The following is a 23957-nucleotide window of genomic DNA, read 5'->3' as shown; positions in this document are numbered from 1 at the left end:
TTTTTTAATATATCTCATCTATGCATAAATTCATACGCAGAAGGGGGGTAAAGAGCCTTGAAGACTTCCCACATTGTTTATTACAAATGTTATAGTGCGTGTTTATCTACATACCCATTTTATATGGTACAGTGTAAGTTATCAAGGAAAAGGATAATGATACTGAGCACTAGGGAAAAATAAAGTAAGCCACTTAAATTCAGGCACAACATCAAAGCGTAATGGACAAACCGTTGTGTTGAGGGGGAGGTAAAAAAAAAAATCGTTTGGGTTACAATGCCTCGTCGCTTTAACAGCGGACAGTATATGGCTCAGTTTGGAATAACAAGTAATGTCGTCTAAAAAATATTTGAAAAAATAGCCCCAGCTACACTTCTAAACAATTCTTCTTCAGATATTTGGTTGTAAAAATGTTAGTGTGAAATGTTGTGACGAACTATGATGGAGGTGGAAAAAAGGTTTAAAAAGTGAGCAGCCATTGATGGGAAAACACCATGCACTTGATTGCATATGTTAACGCACACGAATAAAAATGTAAAACAGTAATCATAATCATAATAAAAGGGACATGACTCATTTTATCTGAAGTAGTTTTAGGGCTTCACTGGGGAAAAAATCTACAAGATTAAAGTCATTTATTTTCAAAAGAAAAACACGGTAATATTTTCAAGAACAAAATCGTATTACGAGAATAAACTTGTATATTTTCAAGATAAAAAAAAAAGAAAAATCCTTTTCGAGCTAGTCTACTTTTCAAGATAAAAAGTTGTACATTTTTCTGATTGAAACTAAAATAAATTGGGCTGTACATTTTAAAGATAAAAAGTTGTATATTTTCAAGTCGTTATTTTTGAACAAAATAGGTGCATATTTTTGAGATAGATGTTTTTTTTCAGTTTAGTCATATCAAAGTCAAATTTGAGAAAACAAGTAGTACATTTGAGGTGTACATATTTGATATTAAGGAGGTAATCTGAGAATAGATTTGTCTGTTTTCCTTGTATTATTTTCAAGATAAAACTTAATACACGGTAGTTTTAGCTTGAAAATATTCAATTTTATTCTCGCCCTGAATTACGCCTTGAATCTTGTAGTGTGATAATTATTTTCTTTTCAGGGTTGCCCCAATACTCCTTGGTAGTTTCCACCGGATGTCGCTTGAAAAGAAATCAAATTTTTGTACATCAAGTGTGAATTTGTTCACCCTGAGATTGGAACCAAGGCGCACGTGCGTGTCCATTTTGTGGGGAGAAAAAACGGAGGTGGATCAGACGTTTTTTGCCGAGGGGGTGACCACTCCCGGCGTCGCCTCCGGGCTCGACCGTCATACCGAGTCACTTTTGGGCTGGTTCGGGTGCGTGCCACTGACAAAGTTGTACACCAAAAACTGCGAGGTGCCAAAGTAGTGAGTGGCGAAGAGCTTGCCGTCGGGCGTTGGGTCCGAGAAGGCGATCTCATCTTTGCTCAGGTACGAACCGAAGATGAAGTTGTTCCTGTGCAAAGAAAGAACGGAAGCGGCTTTGAAGTGGATTCACAGGCTGTTATGTTGTGGGTCACTTTGAGCCATGTTTTTACTTGACACCCAGTGACAGAAATGGGAACAATTTGAGAGTTGAAGGATAGCAAGGGTGGTACCGACCTGAGGCACTCGACCAAACGCGAGGCGATGGCTTGGCGTCTCATCATGCTCACCACCCAAATGCGGCTGATCCCGCACAGCGCCGGCTCGGCCGTGGTGGAGCAGCACCACGCCCTCTGCCGCTCAAACATCAGCTTCTCCCCCTCCGAGCCCTCTGGCTGGGGCTCCTCGATCACCCTGTAGCCCTGCGCGGAGCACCCAAGCACGCGGTGACGTAAGAGCGGCGAGCATTCTGCCGGCGTCACGGCGGACTCACCTCGTTGATGTGCTCGGCTATGAGGCATCCCGCCACTTTCTTGTCGTTGGTGATGAAGAGGAAGGTTTTCGTCTGGGAGGGACACTTTGTACCCACCTGCTTGAAGCCGAGATCATTGTCCACCATCTCCCTTATCTCTTCCACCTGAGCGGCAACAGACTGTCATTGGTGACTTTACACACAGGGTAATGGAGAGCAAGTTTGCTTGGTGGATAATTTAAGCACAGCATAAACAAAAATCTGCCATTTTGGGGCTGCAAAAATTAATCTTGCGGGGCTGCAAATGGCGGCAAGTTTAGTGCGTTGCACAAGATATGATGGCAAGGAAAGCTTTTCCAACCTTCTTGAGAGCATATTTGGGATCATCAGGCAGAACCAGGATGATTTTGCCGTCGGGAAATTCTCCCAGGATCCTCTCCTTTTTCCAGCCCTGGCAATCACAATAAACATGACAAAGTCTCTCAGCGTATTACAAGATGAGCTAAATTATGGAAAAAAATCTCCATCCACTTACCACATATTTTACGGCGCTGATGAATTGGTTGTGGAAGAGCAAATGCTGTGATTCGTCCTCGGGGTTGGCGGCAGAGTACAGCATCCCGCATACGCTGCAGGCCACAGCTCCAAAGTGCTTCTGTCCTGCATCCTGTGGTACACAGACAAAAACGCAAGATTACATCTCTACGCATTGACTGGAGGAGAAATTCTTTCTCTCCTTTACTCACAATAATAGTTTGGCTGTCATCTTTGTCCGCCTCCTTAAGTTTCCTCACTTCTCTTTGCAGAGTGGCTTTGTCTTTCTGCTTCACTGCACCGCTGAAAAGAAAAAAAAAAAAAAATGAATACAGTTTGCAGTTGTTATGAGGGAAAATAGTACAGGACTTACTTTTGACAGGATGTTTCTGATGCATGCCCATCCTGGACTGTCTTGGAGGTATCGGTCTTTTGGCACTGATCAGCAACTTTGGGAAAAACAGTGATTATTGTACGCCACAAAATTTTTGAAGAAGTAGGGAACAAGTCATTTTTAAAAATTCAGACCTGCAGGAGGAGGGGGGCTTTTAGGTGGACTTGAAGCAGCAGTAGCCTAGAAAAATAGCCATTTTTGTTTTTGTTAAATCAAGTACCACCAAAGATTTTTGACTTTTGAATATGAAAATGATCAAAAGTTGTTACCTTGCTTTCCTTGTCTGTTGCTGGCAGAGCCTGGAGGGTTTTGGCATGACCTGCAACTCCATCAGCTGGAGGACTGCCAGGCTTCATCTGGGATGTGTTTGAAGCCACTGACTGGTTGGTCTGAGCTGGGGCAAGGCCAGCTGTTTTTAGTTGAGGTGAAACCGACACAGCCTGAGTCACAGCCAAAGCGGGTTTCGATTTCAGAACCGCATCTGAGGGTGACGGTTTGGCGGGAGCAGAGGTGACAGATGTTTTTGACTGGGCACTTGAGGTAACGGGAAGGTGTGGACCGGGAGAACAGGTGGGTTTGGACTGAGCTGAGGTTGGAATGGTGGGCTTTGATTGACATGGTGATGAAATCTGTCCAGCAGAGGTGGTTGAGTGTTTAAGTTTTGCCTGGCTGGATTGCTGAAGTGTGGCTTTCAACTGGGCCAGTGGATGTGACTGACTGGGAGACTGGTTAAGCCTAGGTAGAGGATTAACCCTCTTTGGAGGCGTCGGTAACGGGTCATCATCAAGTTCAAAATCATCAGGTGAATACCTGGGACGCGGTTTGTATGGCTTGTACTCGACAGGCTGTGGTTTTGACGCCTTAAGTCCGTTGGGCATGGGTGGGGGTACAGCCGGCAGAGACCTCCTGGTGGACGACCTGGTGACTTTTGGGGTGGGATTTGGAGGGGTGACCTGAGGGGTCTGAGCCTTACTGCTTTGCCGTGTTACTCTCGTGATTTCGGCTTTAGGAGGTTCAGTCGGAGGACTTTCTGTTTTTGGGGGTTCTGTTTTGATTTCTGGTTCAGTCTTGGGGGCATCCGCTATGGGTTCTTTAGTTTCACTCTTGAGAGACTCAGGAGCTTCTGGCTTGGGGGATGCCGGTTTGCTACTTAAGGTGGGAGTTGGAAGGGGGGCCGAACTGGTTTTGGGTGCAGGGTCAGTGGTCATGGCATTGATGGAAAACAGAGCAGGTGGTAACATCGAAGCTTGCCAGTCCATGTCAGAGAACAGTTGATTTGCCTGGTCAGACTTCATTTTCTTCATGCGCGCCCATGACATCTTCTCCCTTTGCAGTTCTACCTGTCTTAATCTTTGATATCGTGTTAGCTTCTTCTTCTCGTGGGCCTTCAGAGGCACGGAAACTTGGGAGACAAAGAAACGCCTCTTTGGCGGATCCTCTGCCAGCTTGGATTCAGCACTGGCAGGCTGCGCCGCAGGGGGCTCCTCAGCAGGGGGCCTCTGCGCTGAGGAGCTTTCGGGTTCAGCAGGAGGCTTGACGTCAACAAGGGCCAGTTCCTGCGTGCTCATAGGTGGATTTTCCTTCTTGGCAGCTTCGCTTTTGGCCGCTGCTTGTTTTTCCTCTTCAATCCTCTTTAACAGCGTGCTGTCTGTGGCTATGTCCTCAGCAATTTCCTGACACAAGGCTAAAAGGTTGAGCTGCTGCCGGTTGGCCGTCCTCTTCATAGCGGCCGCTTTCTGCTCTGCCAGAGCAGCCAGACGCGCTTTGGTTCTGGCCTGGGTGTTCATTTCTTGCTTCTTGGGTTTCTCAAGAAGTATTTCGGTGTCAATGTCGGGCTTTAAAAAGGAATTGTTGGTCTTCAATACATTTTCATTTTCAGTCTTTTCCACTGCCTTTTGAAGAGAAGGCGTTTGAGTGTCGGCTTTGTCTATTATCGTCACGTCAGGGTCTTCTTCGTTCGCAACCTCAACCACAACGATCTCATGTCCGATCTCCATGTCCTCCAGAATTTGCAATTCCTGGAGGGCAACGTTTTCCCCGCTGTCCTCTGTCGCCACAACATTTTCATCTTGAGGTTTAGAGTTGGTCGTTTCAACCATGACAGATGGTGGTTGAAGGAAGTTGTCTGGAGTTGACTCAAAAGGTTCTTCTGAAGGTGGTGCAGGTAAATCTTTTGCCTCTTCACTTGAAGGTATCACTGAATCAACTTTGACATCAGGGGGTGGCTCTTCAGTCTTCAAAAGGCAGGTCTGTTGAGGTCCATTTATTGCGTCAAAGGTAGAATTTGGATCCACCTGGTTCACCAAACTGGGGTCAGACAGACCTGACGCGACAGCAGCTTGGGAGACAATATCTAAGTGAATGTTGCTATCTGAGACTGGCTTGAGAATTACATATTCGTCAGATGTATCATGTGGCAGGTCCACAGCAGGAAGATCATCCTGCAAGTGTTGAGAAACATCTGCGACAACCACACTACCATCTGTTGGTTCTTCATTAGATGTCTCGTTTTCCAAATGCAAGTCATCTTTCACATGTTGGATACTTGATAAATCCTCTGAGGACACCAAATCTTCCTTATTCAAAGCCAAAGCACCATCTCCATTGTTGTTTCTCTCTAGATTAGTCTCTGGAACTGTGGAGGTCTCTTGCACACCTATTTCAAAAGCTGCTTGGCAATTTGTCTGTTCTTCTTCAGCAGGTTTCTCATTTACCAGTTGCAAGTTGCCCTCCATGTCTAAAGACACAAATTCTTTCTTCTCTAAACCCAGGACAACATCTCCAGCTCGGTTACTCTGTGGACAAGTCTCTGAAATGTTAGTTGTATTTTCGACCTGCATTTCAACTACTGCTTGGACTGTCCATTCGTCTGCAGTTGTCTTGTTTTTTAGTTGCAAACGATGAGTCTCTTCACTTTCATTCGGACACAAGTCCTCCTTTATTACTTGATTACATGGTAGATCGTCCGAAGACACTAAGACTTGCTTCTCCAAAGCCACGGCAACTTCGCCATCTTTGTTGCTATCTGGACAACTTTGCTGAACTGGGATAGTGTGGTGTTTCTCCATTTCAATTGCTGCTTGGCCATCTGTCTGTTCTTCTTTAGCACTTTCATTATTTTCCACTTGCAAATGACTAGCTTCTGCGCTTTCATTCATGAGTGTGTCCATTTTGTCTTGAATACTTGGTACTTCCTGTAAAGACAGCAAGTCCTGCTTCTCCAAATCAGTGGTGGCATCTCCTTTATGCTCTGGGACAGTGGTGGTCAATTGTACTTCCTCCATTTCGACTGAGGTTTGGTTGTCTGTCCGTTGTTCTTTAGTGGTACTGCTATTATCCGGGTGCAAATAACTAGCCTTGTCTTGAGTACTTTGTACCTCCTCGTCTGATGCCAAATATTGCTTCTCCAAAGCCACGGCAGCATCCCCATCTTTGTCACTATCTGGACTACTGTCTGGACCTGGTACTTTGATGGTCTGTTGTACGTCCATTTCAATTGCTGCATGGTCGTCTGTCGGTTTTTCGTCATTTTCCACTGGCAATGGACTAGCCTTACTTTCCTCCATCATGTGTTGAGTACTTGGCACATCCTCCGAAGGCACCAAATCTTCAACCGGTAAAGACATTGCCGATTCTTCCTCTGCACGAGTCTCAGAAAAAATGGTTGTCAGTGGGACCATCACCATTTCAAGTGCTTTCTGGCCCACTGATCCTTCTTCTTTAGCCATATGCTCATTTTCCAGTTGGAAATGACTGGCCTCCATGAATTCATTGGGCAAGTCGTCCTTCGTGTCTTGAATACTTGATATGTTCGCAAAAGAGACCAAAACTTGCTTCTCCGGTGCCATAGCAGCATCTGCATCTTCAATACTCTCTGGGCTACTAATAGGCTCGTACACTATCTGGTTTTCAACTTGTGATTGACTTATTGCATCGCTCAGCTCTTCTGAAATAGTGGGTACAGGAGCAGTGTCAGTTGGTTGGGCAAAAACTAAAACTTCAGTATTTCCAGCTGTTTCTTCGACAGTGTCATGATAGCCGTCTGTCTTTGCAGTAGCTTCATCATCTTGGCAACCCGTCTCCTCTTCTAATAAAGAATGAAGAGATTCATTCAAAACAATGTGATCAAGGCCAACTTCAGCCGCCTCCTCACCTTGAATGACACTTGTCACTGCATTCGAAGTGTTTGCCATTTCTGGTACCGCATGCTTGAGTTGAACTTCAGCAAGGTCTTCATTCTGCACTTGTATTTCCTCAGGAGAAGTTGGAATTGAGATACAATCCGGTGTTGCTGGATTGTCCATCTCTGGTTGGTTTACGGAAGCATTCGAATCACTGGTGATGAATTCGGTGACCTTATTGTTCCCCAAGATTGAGACGATAACTGTCGATTCGCTGACCTTCTTATTCGTGTCGTCTTCTTCTGCTACCATTTCTACTTCTGTGACACACTGTGTGGTACCCTTGTTACCATGACTGCCATTTGCAGTCAAATCAGGACCCGTTTCACTTTCACATACGATCAGCATATGTTCTGCGACCTCTTGCTCCACTGGGGCTGATGCTGTTGCATGCTCAAGATTCTTCACCATGTCATTTCTACTTGAATGATTTGTTGTCTCATGTAGCAACTCCGTTTCATGATGTATTTCCAAGTTTGAGGTTTCCACCATTTCACTTTCCAATTTTTGTGTCTCATAAGAAGTCTTTGTTGATAATGCAGTCTGATTCTCTTGAACACCAGAATCTTCATACTCCATGTCTTCGGATACTTCTGCCTGATTTTCAGGAGCGTCAAGTAATTTTGCATCCTCCGGGTTTTCTTCGACGAGAACTTCAGAAGACATTGTGTCTGCTGTTGGTTCTGCTTGACTTTTTTGATTTTCCGATTCTTCAGTGCTTTGAATTTGGAGGTCAGTTGGACTCACAGGTGTAGCTACAGAGTCCAAATTTAACTTGTTTTCATAGTCACAAACATTGAAATTTTGAATTTTGTTCACCTCGACTCTCTCGTGTGCTTCTTCTGATTCATCCATAACAGTTTTGAGTTCTTCGGTTCCACTGGTCTTGAAATTTGCAGGAGCTAAAGCTTTTTGTGTAACAGCAGTGGTGCAATCGCTAACTTCAGGGCTCTCCTGGACGTTTGCCTTTGGCACCGTTTCTGCATTAAAAATTTTCAAGTCTTCATTGTCATTTTGGCTGGAGTGATTATTGATTTCCTCCTGAAGCAACGTAGCGGTTAATCTTCCCTTCGATGGCGTTTCCACATCTGTCTGCAGCTGCGAGATGATGACATGTTGACGGGGCATCTCCATTGTGCTGTTTTGCTTGCCGGCCGACTCACAGTGAGGTGTCGACACCTCAGCTGTGTTGATGCTTTTGTTGACTTGCTCCTGCTTTTGTTCAAAGGGATTTGAGATGATTCTATTATCAGATTCCATATGCTTCTTCTCAATCTGACTTTCTGCATGAAAACAATCTCCGAGGACCTCTTGATGTTCCTCTAAACTGTCTATGAGGGCCATCTGTGGCTTTGGTTCACTTCTTTGTGAAAGAGACAACTCTTCAACATGACTTTCAATGTTTTTACCAGCCTCCAGTTCTGTTTGATTTTTTTCATTGGACACCAGTTGATGTTCTTCAACGTGGCTCTCTGCAACAAAACAGTTGCTAAGGGCTTCTTTTGGAGTGTTTTCAGTTTTTTGTGAAAGTGAAGGCGATGCTAATATATGGTCTTCAACAGGACATACTGAGCTTTGAACAGACTCCATTAAAACTGGATTCATTTCTTCGGTCTGACTATTTGGGGTTCCACGGAACTCTTCAACTTGACGCTCAACAGTTAACTGGTCAACCATGACCTCTGGTGGTGTAGGTTTCATTAAAAGTGATTGAGTTTCAGATACACATTTTCCATTTCCTGATTGACTACAGTACTCCACTGTTAACATTTCTTGAACATGGCTCTCTATTTGAGTTTCTTCAACTTGTGCATTAAGATTTTCAACGAGGACCTCTTGTGGTGCAGGAACGTTTTTCTTCACAACTGGCAAATCTATGAACGTTACCTCAGTCTGCCTTTTTTCATCAACTGCGGTATAGAAAATGGATGGATGGATGGATGTATTCTCTGGAGTTCCACTTGCCGTTCTCTGATCCTCTGCATTGTGACTTTCAGTGAGGACCTCTTGCGACGTGGGAACAGTTTCCTTTGAAATCGAAAACATTTCGGTCGGTGTGTCTGGTTTTCTATCGGACTCTGTTGCACTTAGATTTGCTTCAGTATGACTCGCTGGGTTCATATCAGATTCCATTACTTCTACGGTTACCTCAGGTGTTTCCATTTGACTTTCCTCGACTGAACACACTGCAAGGACTGCTTCTGGCACATCTTGGGTCTTCTTTGAAAGCACCTCATCCAAACTTTCCAGAGTTTTATTACACTCAAATTCAATTTGGCACACATCATCTTCAATCTTACTGGCTGGAATTCTATCGGACTGTGTTACTTTCTCAATCCGAGGATCCCAGTTGCTACCAGTGTCCGTAAAACCTGTTTTTTCTTGCGTCTGATTCTCAGATGCTGAAGTTAGAAGTTCTTTAAAATGACTCTCCGGGTTTTGGTCGGATTCAGTTTCTGTTGCCTGAGTATATGGACATCGATTTGACTCGGGTATACAACTTTCTTCAATGCTTGTCTCAGGATTACAACTTTCCAACACAATTTCTTCAGCATTGACGTTTGGGGGCATCTGATCTTCACCAGATACATCATTAAGCCTCATTAAGTCACCACTGACCGTCACATCATGCTTTTCCTGGTCTGTATTTTGTGTTAAATCCTGCTTTATAACACTTGTCACAGTTTCTATACATTCACTGATGGAATCAGTCTGCCAATTTTGTTCACAGACTAACTGTTCAAGATGTGCATCTCCGTTGCTGGAACAAAATGTTCCCACTGCCCGGCTTCTGATAGCAGCAGCACCACCTGCAGCAGCATCCTCCGAATGCGTCAAGGACGATGCGAGGGGATGGTTAGCAGGAAGCCTTTGGTCGTCTGCTTCTTTTCTCTCCTTTTCTTCAGCCGTAAATATGATGTTGGCTGCCCTACTTTCCTTTGTGGTGTTTTCTGTAGTGTCCAAAATGCTGTCAAGACTGGAGTCTGATGATTTGCCATAACTGTGCTCATTCTGGACAAATTCTGCTGGAGGTGACGGTAACTCTTCACTCACCTGCAGCGAGTCGGAGGCTGGCTTGGTTTGTATTAGGCTTGAGTATTTTTTTGTCAAACCCTGCTCATTGCTCTCAGTGAAAAGTCCGTCCTTGCTGCTGTCGCTGGGCGTATTGTCGACATTGAACTCTGTATTAAAATCATCTGACGGAGCTTCCCGACAGAAGGCACTTGAGTGTTTTGTGACGGGTGGACCTAGAGTAGTTCGGACTGGTGAAGTCTGTCGTGATGACTTGGATGGGTTTCCTTCCGTAGCTTCTTCTTCTTCTTCAAGTTTCCTTTTGGTCCGAGGGGCAACAGCATCTGTAATTTCATGCAAATGTATTTCTTTATGAGACCTGTTGTTGATTGCTGGTGTGGTTTCGGACTGGAGCGCTTCACCAATGTCTTCCAGCCTCCTCAATTTCGCTTGAGGATCGAGGGGCTCCTCTGTTCCTCGCTTTGAGGCTGGCATTCTGTCAAAAACAATTTGACATGTTAATGAAATGACTATGAAGCATTTTTCAGAGGGATTATCCTGTAGTCTGGTGTGGGATGAGGGCTTTTTTTTAACTCCCTGATCTGTTTAGAAAACAATGAGGGCTGACTATCGTAAATGTTAAATCTGCTCAGTATTTACAATTGGATACACACATATGACAGACCACTGGGCCACATTGGACCAGATTTCCCTTCTTGCAATCAATGTCAGCAAAGTGTTGGATGTCTTGATTCCGGAGAGTATTTATCCTGTGGTGCGGGGTGTATTAAGCACGAGTCGTCTTAATGCCGTCCAATTAATGACTGAAATTGTACACATGTAGCTACATAAGGTTTCGCTCGCATTTTAAATGCTAGTTAAGGTGTTATACAATTCCATTTGTGAATCCTGCTCAAGCCATGTAACTGTAGATGCGCTCACTTATGAAAATATTATAGACGACGTGGAAATACCACCCCAAAATGTTTAATGAACATATCCAAACGATATTTGGTAGGTGACGTATAGCCGAAAGTAAACACTTGCCAAAAAGATGCGCGACACCGCGGACAACTAACGCGACACGACACGCACTAGTTATGACGTTAGCACGCATATCAGTGCCCTTGTAAAACATTTTACACCGCGAATGCGCAGTGGTTGTGATGCTAGACAGGGCATCTAGTTAGCAAATAGTGGCTAGCGTGTTAGCTACAAGTATACATCAACGGTGATGGTAGTTGTGGCTAAAGCTAAAGCTAGCAACTCGGCACCAAAACGCGGCTCGCTGACAAATAAACAAAGCAGCAGCGTCGCACAGCGACAAGAGGTTTAACTGGGCGTCACACGGGAGAATAATGTCAACAAAAGAACACGAAATTGACGGAGGAACTCACTTTGACGCTTTCTTTTTTTCGTACACCAGCTGTTTTTTTCTCGTGAATAAAAATTAACTGTACTTCCGGAGAATGACGGCGGAAATGACGTTACGTCGCTGTCTGTATTTTATTTCGGCCATTTTTTCCTATTTTGAAATAATAAAAAGGAACAAACAAGTTGATGTCCATAACAATTCACAAATAAAATATAAATCGTAAGAATTTAAGTGAAAAAATCGAAAGAAAAAGGTAGTCACCCTTGACTGGTCACCAGCTAGTTTCATCATTCATTTTCATAGCACTTGTCCTCATTTGGGTCCTTGCTGTGGAAGTGGAATACATTCTGGACTGGTCACCTTTCAATCAGAACAGTGGACACATACAAACAACCATTCACGACTATGGACAATTAAGTCTTAAATTAGAACGTGGGAGAAAGTCGTAATAACTGGAGAAAACCCATTCAAGCACGGGGAAAACCGTCAAACCCAGAACCGAAATATTGTGAAGCAGACATACAAACCACTAGTCCACCACTCATTCAAGGAGAATATGACAAACATAACCTTCAACAACAAACAGTAATCCACAATCATTTTGAAATTAGGATTTTATTTCTTGGTCGGCCATTTACATTACCAGCAAGTAGAAGGTGTCCACAGATTTGAATAGCATTTTTGGTTGTGTTTTTTTTAAATAAGTCATTTTTTCATTTCCAGGATGCCGCTTCCTGGCCCACGCCTCTTTGCACTGCAGATGTTGCAAAACTGCACTCCGGGAGTCTGTAAAAAACACAAGAGAAAATATTAGGCGAGATGTAATGTTCCTGCTGGATAATAATGATTTTAAAATTTCTAACCGTTCCCGTGGAGGGTAAACATTCCTTGTGAAACATGTGTCTGCAATGGAACACCACCACGCTAAAAGCTTTGGCCATGTCTGAAATACACATCGAGTATAGAATGTATAAAGCATCCACTGCATTGTAAGATAGAAATAAAGTTATAAAGGTTCCAGTGTGACATACCTGAGGGTAAAATTGTCACATGGCACGATTCACAAATGCTCTCCTCTGCAAAGAAAAGCCCACAAAAGTATGAATATGAGTTTCAATGTGAAAATCCGACCCACGCAATTTTCCTTTACGCTTATATCACGATGACACGTATTACAGGCTCTAGAATATTTTGTGCACCGACCGTCCACTGCGATGCCTCTGCTCTGCGTGCGATGCATCTTCTGAAGCAGTGACAGAGAGTCGGCCACCAGGATCTTCTTACATCCTTCGCGAAGCATAATCTGTTGAGGAGAGATTGTCGTCTAATCAAAACAGGAAAGCTTTATTGTAAAAATAAAACACAAACAAGCAAATTTGAGCATCAACCTGCAAGTTGTAGTCATGGAGAATCTTGACCAGGGAATCCCTGAGGTTGGGGATCTCCATGCCTTCCTTGATGCGATGGATCAGCAGAATGGGGTCCACGTGCGTGCCGATGTTGTTCAGCAGTCCTGTGATGAACGCTGGAGAGGCAAAACCCAAGAAAAGGGTGTGAAACTCATTGGGCGAAAAACAAAGCCAACTTCCTGAAAGCTTCTCACGCGGCTTGTCGATGGAGTAGGTGATGAGATCCTCCCACAGCTCAGCGTCGTCCTGCTCCTTGGCGAACTCGATGGCCTTGTCCACGTCCCCCAGCTCCTTCATGATCATCTGCAGTGCCCGTCTGCAGTTCCCCATCCGGCCTGCGGAAGCGCTCGCGTTAAATCGACTCCGCCGTCGAGGACATTTCAGCATTTGTTCTTACTGAGCAGGAAGACGGTCTCCTCCACAAAGTGTCTCTGCTGGCAAACTTCCAGAGCCTGCAAAAGGAACCTACGACATCAGTGGTGGGCTTACAGAAGAAACAACGATGCATCACCCTCAACGTTTGAATTAAGAGGATGAGTACCTTCTCCAGTGGACAGTGTGTGCTGTCCCTCAGGAAGGGCAGCAGATTGGGTCGGTCGAATTCAGCGTACAGGCCGATCTGCTTCTCGTGGTACCTCTGGCCTTTGTGGTGGTCCCGCTTGAACAGTTTGTGGAGGTACTGCCCGGTGACGAGTGGGAAAGGCGGAATCGGGAGAAGCGTTAAAGTACTACGGCAGCAAACGCAACAAAAAGGGAGGGGGTGGGTGTCTACTGACCACATGAAGAAGCTCAGGCCTGTCTGCCAATTCCTCCACCACCCTGTCGATCTAAAAATAAAGAAAATAAAAGATTTTGTGAACAACATAATTATCCTTAAAAATTAAGAACATATCGCACTCACTGATATTTTGTCTTCATTGTCCAGAAGCATGTCCACGGCTTTCTGCGTGCACATACACAAAAAAAACCATTAAAAAAAATCCCGAAGGCAATTGTCGCCGTGGTGACACGGGTTGCGAGACAAACCTCTTTGTCGAAGTCCATGAGGAGCACAATCTTGTCCTCGATGGAGGAGAAGAGGTTGTGCTTGTGGATGAGCTGGTAAACGTCTTTGTGGCGAAGACGCAGGTAGATCTCCAGCGCACGGTCATAGCGCTGGTCATATGTGTAGCTGAAACCCCCCCCAAAAATAATTTTAAAAATTTAAATCAGACACGAGTGCAGTGTAGGTGTGTCTAATTTTCGGTATCCATTTTTTTTTGTCCGAAAAGACCAACTCACAGTTCGGCCAGCGTGGTGAGCAGGGTGGGGTTCATGGGGTTCTTGCTCAGGTGGTCGGTGACGGCTTGCACGATGGCCATGTTGTTGTAAAGCTCTCCCGGCCACTCCCGGATTAGCGTGGCGAAACCCTGAGTGGGCAGGCAGGTGGAGGGGAAAAAAACAAACACTTTGAGGCCACGCCGGGCTTAAAAGCTCAACATTCAACGGCAAGTACCTCATAGTCTGTTTTGAGGAATTCGTGCAAAATCATTTCGTAGATGGCCGGGCGAAGACGCAGGTCTCCTCTGGGTAAATACTGGCTGATGGCCTACAATTGAAAATGTTGATTATGAAAATGAAATGAATGACATTTGACCTTGCTTTGCCGTGACTCACCTTCAGTTGCCCGATGGTCTTGAATCTGTACACCTCGTTTTCCCACAGTTCCATGTTTTTCCCCAGAATCTTTTGGCACTTCCTGCACGAGAAAACCATGTACAGTATTATTCACGAAAATACCGGGCTGACTGAATATCTGTGTAAATTGTTGCCATGGCGACGTAAAAGCCAGATGATTGGGAAGAGAAACCTTGCGGCGCCGTCGTAGTCCCCCTTCTCTAGCAGGTGGTTGATGTAGGCCATGCCGATCTTCTGCACGTCGTGCCTCTTGATGTTCTTGAAGCTAATCTCGGCGGCCATCAGCGCCTCCTCATACTTCTTCTTGTCCAGCAGCCAGTCGATGTGGTCGTCCTGGTCACGCTCCTTGGCCACCACCACGTCTTTGGGGCTGACGATGTAGAAGAGCGACTCTCCCTCCGAATGCTCTGCACCCCATAACATAAGAGGTTGTGGTCAATTGTGCGCAATTCTCTCGAGAACTTTCAAGATGAAAAAGTTGCTGGATTTGTCACTGGGGCAGGCTCACCAAGACGGTAGTCGCGACACTCGTTCTCCTGATAGTTGCGCACGGTCAGGGCGTCTGACGAGATCTCCTCGCACGACTCGGGCAGAGGCTGGATGATGTCGAGACGAGGCCGCGCCAGGAACTCGGCGTCCTGTCCTCCCCCGGAATCAAACATCAGAAATGGGCTCACGGGTTCCGTTAGGTTTTCCTTACCACGTGCTCGGCGTTCTCCTTCACAAAGAACAAGGTGACCAGCTGATCGGCCAGCGGCGCCAGCCCGCTGATGAAGAACTCCGTCTCAAAGGCGGAAACTTAAACAGCACAAACGGGATTCGCTCTGATTGTCTGGTCACGGGAAAAAAAAAAAAAAACCATGACCGGAGCTTTCCATACCTATTTCCACGTAACGACTGGGCAGGTCCCTCATTTCTGTAGGATGTCGCTCCTTTACGGCACAAATCTTCAAAGGAGGAATGCGAAATGACACAAAAGTTGCTTGAAAATGTCAGGTTCAAAAGGTCAAACCTTGATGGAGGTTCCCCAGCCCACGATGAGGGTGGTGTTATCTTTCCAACACAGACTACACGGGTACATGTCGGGCCTCAGGCTAACGTTGTCGCGGAGAACGTTGGTGATGCGCTGCTTGGTGCTGATGTCGTAGATCTTGACGCCCTAAGCCGAACGAATGAAGGGCATCACGTCTCGACGCCGCGTGCTCGCAAAAGTCGAGGGTGGACGAAGGCCGCGTACCACGTTGTTGGCCCAAGCGATGAGGTTGCTTCTCCACTGCACGTTGGTGATGCTGCCCTCACCTTCGTGCAGGAGCGACATCTTCCAGCGGTTCATCCAGTTGCGCTCGTACAAAAGGAGCTTGGAGGCCAGGCCGCAAGAAAGAGAAAAATGTCAGTGCAGAATGTAGAGCAGTGGCGCCCTGCGACCAATAGAGGGCAGTGCATGAACAGTAGACAACTGGCACACTGGAGTCAACCTTTGGTGGATGACCAAATCATCCATCCATCAATTTTCTGTTAAGCGCACAATAAAAGATAATAAAGTCATCAATAAACATTCATATTGAGAATCAGAAGTGCAAGGCGCCTTAAAAATCTTAACGAGATTTTTTTTCTTATTATCGCTATTATTATGATATGAACATGATCCATATGTAAAATCCTTCGCAATCTACATCAGTGCTTTTAGGTTGTTATACTATTAGCATGGCAAGTGCTAGCGACTGAGCGTTTCCAATTGCTATGAGAGGCCCGCACTAATGTGTCTTTTTATCCACACGTGCTGTTGTGATACAAAAAGCTGCACAAGATCAGCACCTAATAAACGCTTCAGCCCACCACCGAGAGACGGCGCGACAAAAGAACGGCGGAGGCAAACATTGAATTTTCCTTTCCCGTCGAGGCGCATCGATTTCCGAGGCAGGCACCTCGCCGAGGCCTTCAGCGAGAGGAATCGGCGGCGATTCAAAGAAAATGGCAAAGCGGCATGCTAACAATGACGCCAAAGAAACATTGCTTGATGTTGAAATGTCAGCGCCCTTGAGCTAAAAATAATCCCCGGCATTATTGCGTATACTCTACGGTCACAACATTAGGTACCCCGTGTTTTATTTTTCACTTGGCTCAGGCGGCAAGCTCGCCCGTAACGAAATATTTGTCACACAACGCAAAAACTCGTAAGTCAAGGCAGCGCTGTGTGGCATCACTATAATGATCCATTCGTTCCCCGAGATTGCGGGAAAGCACTTTGCGAAAATGGCCCGCTCTCCAGAGAGCACTCCAAAGAGACAGAAAAGGCACTTTTTGTTGTTGTTTTCCACAGTGGACCAAAAAAAGAAAGAAAGATGGTCTCCTCTAGCCGTAGCGAGCTTGTACCACCAATAACGGATTTGAGAATAGAACGTCTCCAAATGTGAAACTGTGAATGAGGTGGTGAGAATTCTATTGGAAGTTACCTTGTTGCCGCCGGTGACAAACTGCTTGTAGTTGGATCTGGAGAATTGCGGATGTAACGCCACCACCTAGCGAGACAGACGACACTGTTAGCATTTGGCAAAGTGAAACGGGATTGATGCTTTGCAATATTCCAGTTAAGGATGGCAAGAAAGAACGGACCTAGCAATTTACCAACTGGAGCGGCCTAACAGAGGCCAGAGAGCATTTGGATGAGGAAAGTGAATTTTTTTTTGGGATAGCAATTCAATGTTCATCTCTTACTTTGATGGGACAATCAAAGTTCTCGTGGAAGCCTTCTCTTGTGTAGAGGCCAAACACTTGCACCTGAAAGAAAAAAAAAAGGAACAACAAAAGGTGAATAACGCATCACCTCCGCTTTAATTGCCGCCTCTGCAACTAGCCTGGACCTTCGGGGGAAAAACTGTGGAAAACCCGACTTTGATTCGCTCTTCCGGGTCGCCAATTAGTGCACACTTTGATTCCGGGAAAAAAAAAAAAACAACAACCCTGCGGGCTTTAGAAGCTTGCTAATCTTGGACTCTGTCGCCACCTCTTGTGTGCTGTAAGAGGACCGCCGAGTTGCCATTAGTGCATCACGGCCATCGGGGGGGCGGGGGGGCGGTATAACACCAGATCCCGAAGGCATCTCAGCGGCAATTAAGGATTACGTTAGATTTGTAAGGATTAGAAGGGCCTCCTGAAATCAAGTGGGAGCGCATCTCGCCTGGGAGGCTCTTAATTACGATAAGCATCAGTCGAAGATCATTTCCCGAGATTAAATGGCAGGTTAACAGTGGCGCCGTGAAAACCTGCTCAATATTTCCGTCCGCCAGCGTTAGCATCAAGTTTCTCGAGAAGGACGCTGTGCCGCACGCACGTGTGGTCAGTGAGATGGAAGATGTCCGACCTTGCCGTCCTCGGAGCAGATGCCCACGTGCTCGCCGCTCTCGTCCAGGCTGATCTGGTTGATCTTTACCGAACTCTAGAGGAACAGAAGCGATGTGGCATCATCTCAAATCATCTTTCGCCGTTGAAATGAATGAAAATGTTTTCAATCCGTTCAAGCCTCTTCTAAAACAAACAATGTATGTTTTTTTGTTTTTAAATAAAAAAATAAATAAAAAAAGATTTATGTGCATTATTATTATGATCGTCTAAGCATCTTGTGGCTGTTACTCACAATTTCAAACTTCTGGGTGACATTTCCTTGGATGTCCAAAAGGAAAACCTTCCCAAAATGTGTCCCCAGAGCAAGAAACTGTAATAATAAAAAAAAGAAGTTTAAATTCAACAAGAGAAATTGAAGATTTTTGAATCATAAAACGAAGCCGTGTTTGTGTGTAGGTGAAGGGGATTATAAAATAAATAAAAAAAAGGCGTCCGGGTGCGGATCGGGTGAGCTTGTGAGCAAAAGTGTGAAATTGCCATTGCTCTTTATTAAGTCAGGCAGTGTGAAATGGCATTTCTTCTTCTTAAATTAAAAGGCTTCAGCATAATAAATGCACCGTACGTCTGACTTGTCTTCACCCTCTTGCTGCTAAGCACACGATTTAAAAGCATTTGTCTCTCGCTTTTTTTTTTTTTTTTCCTCCTCGGTGCATCATGTGGTGTGTGTCCGCTGGGGAAAAAGAAAGAGAGGGGGGGAATAGTGTGACTTTAAGTGTGTGTTCCTGCCGCCCCGGCCTAATCTCCCCCGCCACCCCCGCCTTTCTCTGGCGGCATGTGGCCCAGCAGCATGCTTGAGTGCAGCCTATAATGAAATGCTTATATTTACAGGCACAGCTGAGCGTGTCACACAGAGCCCACTGCAATCTTCCCCAAATAAAATAAGCAGCGAATAAAAATAAATAAAGCAAGAAAGGAAAAAAAAAAAAGGGGTTGGAGGCTCGTGAGGCGCAGCAACTTTTAAAAGGGATTTATCGGAACGGGAGGATTGTTCAAACGGAAATCCCCATTCAGACGCTTCAGATATGAGGCCGCATGTGCGCGTTTGCCGTGGAAAACCAAAATTGTTGGTGGGGCGGCTGTGACCACGCGGGGGTCCTCGCCAAAGCACAATGGGACTCGCCTGACTTGGGGGAGGCTGCTCGAGGTTGGAAGGCCCTAAATATCTAATACAATACAAATTAGGGTATTTCATTTAAAATATATGATTAAAACCTAACAAAAGAAATAGTATAAAAAAAAAAATACAATAAAAATAGTTATAAAAAAAGAGGGGAAAAAAAGGGAACAAAAATAGTTCTAATATGAGCACTCCAGAAAATAGGTTCAATCGTTTACAAAGTGACCATCCAACCAGGAAGCTCTTTGGTGGAGGCAATGAGGTTCCGACCCGTGTTCCCGCTGTCGAGATGATTCGTCAGCTTGAAGAAGAACTCCCCAACGGCAGGTGTGCGGGAGCAGCAATGAAAAGGGGAGCCGACAACAGCGTCTGGCGCGTCTCCTTGCGAGGAGCGGCCGTACGCGCAGGTGAGAAAGGAATGGCCCCACGAGGCGGACTGGCAAAGGGGTGGCGAGACGGGACGCCGCACCCACACTACCTTGTCGTGGACGGTCATGCAGCTGGCGGCGTCGCTCTGGAGGATTTCCGTCACGCCGTTGGACAGCCGTTCGTATTTCAGCTTGGGCTCCTCCTCGCTGTCCTCCTCCTGGGGGACAAAGAAGATCCGCTGGATGACAACTATGACACTCCTTCCAACAGTTTTCATTCCAAGCGATGTCCCGAACGTGAGCTCAAAATCCTGCAACGTGGCAAATAATCTGCAATATGATGAAATCTGTGATGTGGCCACAAATAGATGGCGCAAGACGATGTTATGCATATCTTATTTAGGGCTTTAAGTAACCATTATTTAAATAATCAATGAATTTGATGATTTTTTTTCCCATTCATCAAGGAGTTCGTGGGGCTGAAGCAAATTGGGCCAAGATCCAACATATGTCGCCTTTCATTGGATGAACCCCCCCTCCCACCCCATCTATTACAATGCCGAGCACAACGTGAAGGTCAAGGGACGTTATCCTCGGTTTGAACTGTAAAACTGTGACTTCGGATAAAAACGAGGCCAATTGTGCGACTGGGCGACGCTTGATGGCAAAAGTTTCTGTGGAAAGGGATACAGTTCGATTTTTTTTCCCTCCTTCGATAGGGCGGCCAAGCCCGTGACGAATGCCCTCGCGTCAAAGCTCTCACCACCGTAATACACAGGAAATAGCCGAGATATGGCATTGTGGAGTGGGAAAGGATTGTTTTGGAAAATAACACTTTTTCCACGCTCTTGTCCCACCATCAGCCCCCCCTCCAGCTCAGCAGGACATGAGAGCGCACACACACAGTGTTTGGAGTTGATGCACCCCACAGACTGTGCAGCATCGCTTATAAAGCCGATTTGGGAGTAATATTCAGCCCGTGACGCACCGGCCCCAAAGTGTTGCTCGGTGCCGGCAGAAGAAAAGCAAACGCTTGACATTGATGTTGACAGTACAGAAATAAGAGTATATTGAGCAACTCGTACTCATTCTTGACAGATGGACCAGTGATTGTATTTATTGATCTTACCTCGGATTCATCTGTGAATTCCTCACTTGGTTGTCTGCTCTGTTGTAGGAAACACAGATTAGATTAGATTCTACTCGATGGTCAAGTAGGCACTGATATCTGGATTGGATATCATCAGCCTAATTCATAAACAATGCATCAGCAAAGTAACTTATTTAAGATGATTTATCATTTCATTTGAATAAAATGTGCATTTTTGCCTACGTTTGCAGAATATAGGGAGGCCGCCTAGCTGTACATAAATCTACATTTGAGGTTCAACGAGTTAGTTTAGTAGTAACAACAACATTAGCCGGCTAACGTTAGCATGCTAGTCTTACCTCTTCCATCACTCCCGCCATCGTCTTATCCGACAATAAATTCGCTTCGACTGTAGTTGAAACCTACTTAGAGGTCCCCAACAGCACGGTTATTATCCCGGCATGACAATAAAAATAATCACGACAGTACACGCGTGATGCTTGTTGTCGGCTAGACTACGCTCGCTGCCTTTAACTTGAATCACATGACAGCAACGCCGACGCGGGGGTTTGTGGGACTTGAAGTTTTCCTGCTAGAAAACGCAACCGATAGGAGTGCATTGATTAATGCAAGAAGCAATCAATTTAGGAGAGATACATTTCTTCGTCTATGAGTTTTGGTGATAACTTTAGTCAGATTTTTACGTGGTTGGTTAGTTTTTTGCAAGAGTATATTAGTTTAGCCAAAAAGGGAATTTTAAAGGATGAAGAGATGCGGAAGAATTTTCAACTGCGTCACAACAGGTAACGTCATGCGCACGTGCACCATTAGTTTCTGCATGTTCGTTTACCATAATGACATTGTCACAATTCAATGTCATTGCATGAGGTATCAAGCATTAGTCAACGATGGAGGTGTTTAAATTAAAAAGTGTTAACAATATTTTTCTTCCGAGTTTGTTAAAAAATGCATAATAGTGTTATTTAAATGTAAGTATTATTTAATTTTAAATAAAAACAACTAATTAATATAAATTGTGTGTGGAAGTTATTGTACTATGAGGGTTTTAGTTGTTTTTCTAAAGTGAAACTGGTTCCTATCAGGAGCCATTTTGACTCCTTTTTTTTTTTTATTGTACCCTAAAAGAGCCATACTATGGAACCCTTGAAATGACATGGGAGAAGAAAAAAAATGTTTTGCATTCGTTGCGAGGGAGCACAAGTATTTGTGGAGGAGCAAAATCTCAGACTGCCTTTGCAAACTAGCTACCTGAGTTTGTCTCGGCCAGGACAATTGATTTAATTGATAAAATCATTCAATCTTTTGTTGTGGACTAAATGTTTTCTGTGTATTTGCAGCATAACCCAACGGACCGCTTAAAGTGCACCCCACAGAACTGGGAATGGGGCCCAAATGCATTCCACAACTTGTCATCACCTCTCGGGTCGCTCTTTCTCGCCACTGCCGGCTGCCGGCCAACTTCCGAGTGAATTGCAACGGTACGATTTGCCTTCTCTTTATTGAGATTGTCTCACGCTGCCATTTTCTCCCCTTCGTCCACCCTCGGGAGAATCTTAATGCACTGATACCAAGAAGGGGATTTTACAATCTACTTAGCAATGATTTATTGATTGAGGCTTCCACCCTCAGAGAGAATTACCGATCCCTTTTTGGGAAATCAGATTTTCACACCTTTTGCTACGGCATGGCGGGGGTCCCCGAGGACGGCGCCGCTCGCTTTTGAGTGGCAGCGAGTCCTCTGTAGTGTCACTCCGGCGCAGTGCCCGCCGTGCGGCATGCCATTCTCTGTCGACGTTTGCATTATTTATGGCTTGATAAATGCAGTGTCCGAGATCTACTTCATAGGGTATTTTTCATAGGGTAAAATAAAAGCAGAAAAACAACCCTTGCCGCCCCCCCCCCCTCATAGGAGGAGTCAGATTAGGGCACAGAAGTCTTTGATCCTCCAGAATGTCAGTGCAGTCCATCGATCGAGCAAAAAAAAAAAAAAGTATATAAAAAAAACAAAAAAAAAACTAGGCTACACCTGACCAATCAGAGGCTGCGCCCTGTTCTGGACCTGCCGCTGCCGATTGAGCTTCAAAGAGCTCCTTTTAATACAGCACTTTGATAACACTCAGCCTGCACTCGCCCTCCAATCATCCACCAGGGAGCGTTTTGCCGGAGAGAGAAAAAGTGGGGCTGGAGGGGGGCGCTAACTGTCGAACCTTTTAATGAGTGTGATGGAAGAGAAAATATCAACTTTGTCCTTCACCACATCAGCTACCGCTTGTGGAGAAAAGGAGAGGCAGCTTCAGTTGCCGTCTTGAATTTTTGATCGGGATGGGTAGAAATATTGAATAATCGATTTATCGCAATACTTCCTCCAATTCGATATCGATTCACCTCCTGGCCAGCCAACTTTGTGTTGTTGCTGTCAAAAAAAAGGCCTCCAAAGTAATTAAATGCGACCTTTGAGGTCAATTTAGATTCTTTTGTCATTCCGCAGCACAGCAACGAGACAAAAGGAAGGACATTTGGAGGCGGCGCTTGACAGATTCATTCATTTTCCAAACGGAACTCAATATTATTTGTGTACCTGCACTTTATTTTTCTCAGCGTCATTGCAAAACTGTCATGCACAAACAGAAACGGAAAGAACTTGCAATGATTTATTGCTCAAAAATGTGAGGTAACATGAAGGTCAAGTTCTAAAAATTTGATCATCTTTTTATCTTTCTTCGCCATTTTCATACTTTCCGGCTGAAGATAACATGGCGATTGATATTTGATGTATCAACGCGGCATATTGATAGTTTGTCACCCCACCAATTACCCCCTCCCGCTTGTGTGTTGATGGGGCGTCCCCTCCCTCCACCTCCTTTTGACGTGACATATGATCATCTATGAAAATGTTAATCAATGGAAAGAGTTGATGTTGTGGCGGCTGTTCAATACTGGCGTGTCTGGTAACAATGTCACTAGTCAACACGCGTTGTGTCCCATTTGATTTTCGGAGTGCGCTTCGATTAAATGTGGGCCATCAAAGTAGATTTTCCCTTCTGCATTCCCCCCCCCGCTCGCCTTGATAGGTCCACTGGAGGGCAAAATTAATACCTAATTGAATCTTGCAGTCATCAAAATAATCAATAACTTTTTATTATTTATTCTTCACAGTCTGTTGGCTGCTTGAAGGCTGCGAGGGACAGCGGCCCTGAAATTTCACAATGTCGTTTTTGCACTGGGCCGTGCCACTTTGCAGCACCTAGAAAATGAGAGCGTTTTTTTTCTTGGTGGAAGGTGTTTGTATGTCGGAGGGGGGAGGCAAAAAAAAAAAAAGAATAAAAGAAAATGGGAATCTTTGGCCCGGCAGCTATGATGAAAAATAGAATAAACAAGCTGGTGACACTTTGGAGAAGAGCAGCGTTCTCTCCGTCCATCCCTCTGTCTTTTTTTCTCCTTTCTTCCTTTCCCCTTTTCTCCTTATTTCATCATATCACGAGTGTGTGGCGCTACCTCCCTAA

The 23957-nt window shown here is 45.1% G+C and overlaps 3 protein-coding genes across 4 annotated transcripts; all 3 read right to left on the bottom strand.

Moving 5' to 3' along the window:
* Positions 1 to 43: 43 nt before the first annotated feature.
* On the bottom strand, positions 44 to 2924 carry LOC119139592 (N-acetyltransferase ESCO1-like; the record flags this gene model as incomplete). Its single annotated transcript, XM_037280404.1, has 7 exons — positions 44 to 1493; positions 1640 to 1824; positions 1896 to 2039; positions 2236 to 2325; positions 2410 to 2541; positions 2621 to 2711; positions 2782 to 2924. Coding segments are annotated over 7 exons (954 nt in total), but the record flags the coding sequence as incomplete, so codon positions are not given.
* LOC119139591 (titin-like) lies at positions 2923 to 11472 on the bottom strand. Its single transcript, XM_037280402.1, has 4 exons — positions 11393 to 11472; positions 6956 to 10491; positions 3072 to 6889; positions 2923 to 2982 (listed from the first exon to the last, which is right to left on the bottom strand). Exons 2-4 carry the CDS (start codon positions 10488 to 10490, stop codon positions 2923 to 2925), a joined length of 7413 nt encoding a protein of 2470 aa, XP_037136297.1. The 5' UTR covers position 10491; positions 11393 to 11472.
* A 494-nt stretch (positions 11473 to 11966) lies between these two features.
* On the bottom strand, positions 11967 to 20991 carry vps41 (VPS41 subunit of HOPS complex). 2 transcript variants are annotated; one of them, XM_037279861.1, is made up of 27 exons: positions 20793 to 20991; positions 20473 to 20511; positions 19454 to 19561; positions 18091 to 18168; positions 17818 to 17892; positions 17172 to 17234; positions 16910 to 16975; positions 15694 to 15813; positions 15469 to 15615; positions 15337 to 15403; positions 15157 to 15254; positions 14965 to 15094; positions 14629 to 14863; positions 14436 to 14517; positions 14275 to 14367; positions 14061 to 14188; positions 13806 to 13950; positions 13681 to 13722; positions 13556 to 13606; positions 13321 to 13458; positions 13177 to 13231; positions 12974 to 13114; positions 12759 to 12895; positions 12574 to 12673; positions 12402 to 12446; positions 12234 to 12313; positions 11967 to 12156 (listed from the first exon to the last, which is right to left on the bottom strand). In XM_037279861.1, exons 1-27 carry the CDS (start codon positions 20811 to 20813, stop codon positions 12076 to 12078), a joined length of 2565 nt encoding a protein of 854 aa, XP_037135756.1. In that variant the 5' UTR covers positions 20814 to 20991; the 3' UTR covers positions 11967 to 12075. The 2 variants fall into 2 exon arrangements, with proteins under 2 accessions (XP_037135756.1, XP_037135757.1); XM_037279862.1 differs by having other exon boundaries at positions 12076 to 12156; positions 15160 to 15254.
* Between the last annotated feature and the right edge of the window lie 2966 nt (positions 20992 to 23957).

The sequence above is a fragment of the Syngnathus acus genome, chromosome 20 (assembly GCF_901709675.1).
Source record: "Syngnathus acus chromosome 20, fSynAcu1.2, whole genome shotgun sequence".
NCBI classification, from domain to species: Eukaryota; Metazoa; Chordata; class Actinopteri; order Syngnathiformes; family Syngnathidae; genus Syngnathus; species Syngnathus acus.
Note: the sequence above shows the minus strand (reverse complement) of the source record. Positions and strands in the feature narration are given on the sequence as shown.

What these genes read in the sequence shown, in the direction of transcription:
- vps41 (XM_037279861.1), bottom strand. Translation starts at nt 20,813, where the DNA reads ATGGCGGGAGTGATGGAAGAG. An exon ending in TCGCTTGGGCCAACAACGTG is followed by an intron (nt 15,616 to 15,693) that starts GTACGCGGCCTT and finishes CGTTCGGCTTAG; the next exon opens with GGCGTCAAGATCTACGACAT. An exon ending in CTCACCACGCTGGCCGAACT is followed by an intron (nt 13,951 to 14,060) that starts GTGAGTTGGTCT and finishes GGGGGGTTTCAG; the next exon opens with CTACACATATGACCAGCGCT.
- LOC119139591 (XM_037280402.1), bottom strand. Translation starts at nt 10,490, where the DNA reads ATGCCAGCCTCAAAGCGAGGAACAGAGGAGCCCCTCGATCCTCAAGCG. An exon ending in AGTGACAAGTGTCATTCAAG is followed by an intron (nt 6,890 to 6,955) that starts GTGAGGAGGCGG and finishes ATTCTTTATTAG; the next exon opens with AAGAGGAGACGGGTTGCCAA. An exon ending in CAACAGACAAGGAAAGCAAG is followed by an intron (nt 2,983 to 3,071) that starts GTAACAACTTTT and finishes CTATTTTTCTAG; the next exon opens with GCTACTGCTGCTTCAAGTCC.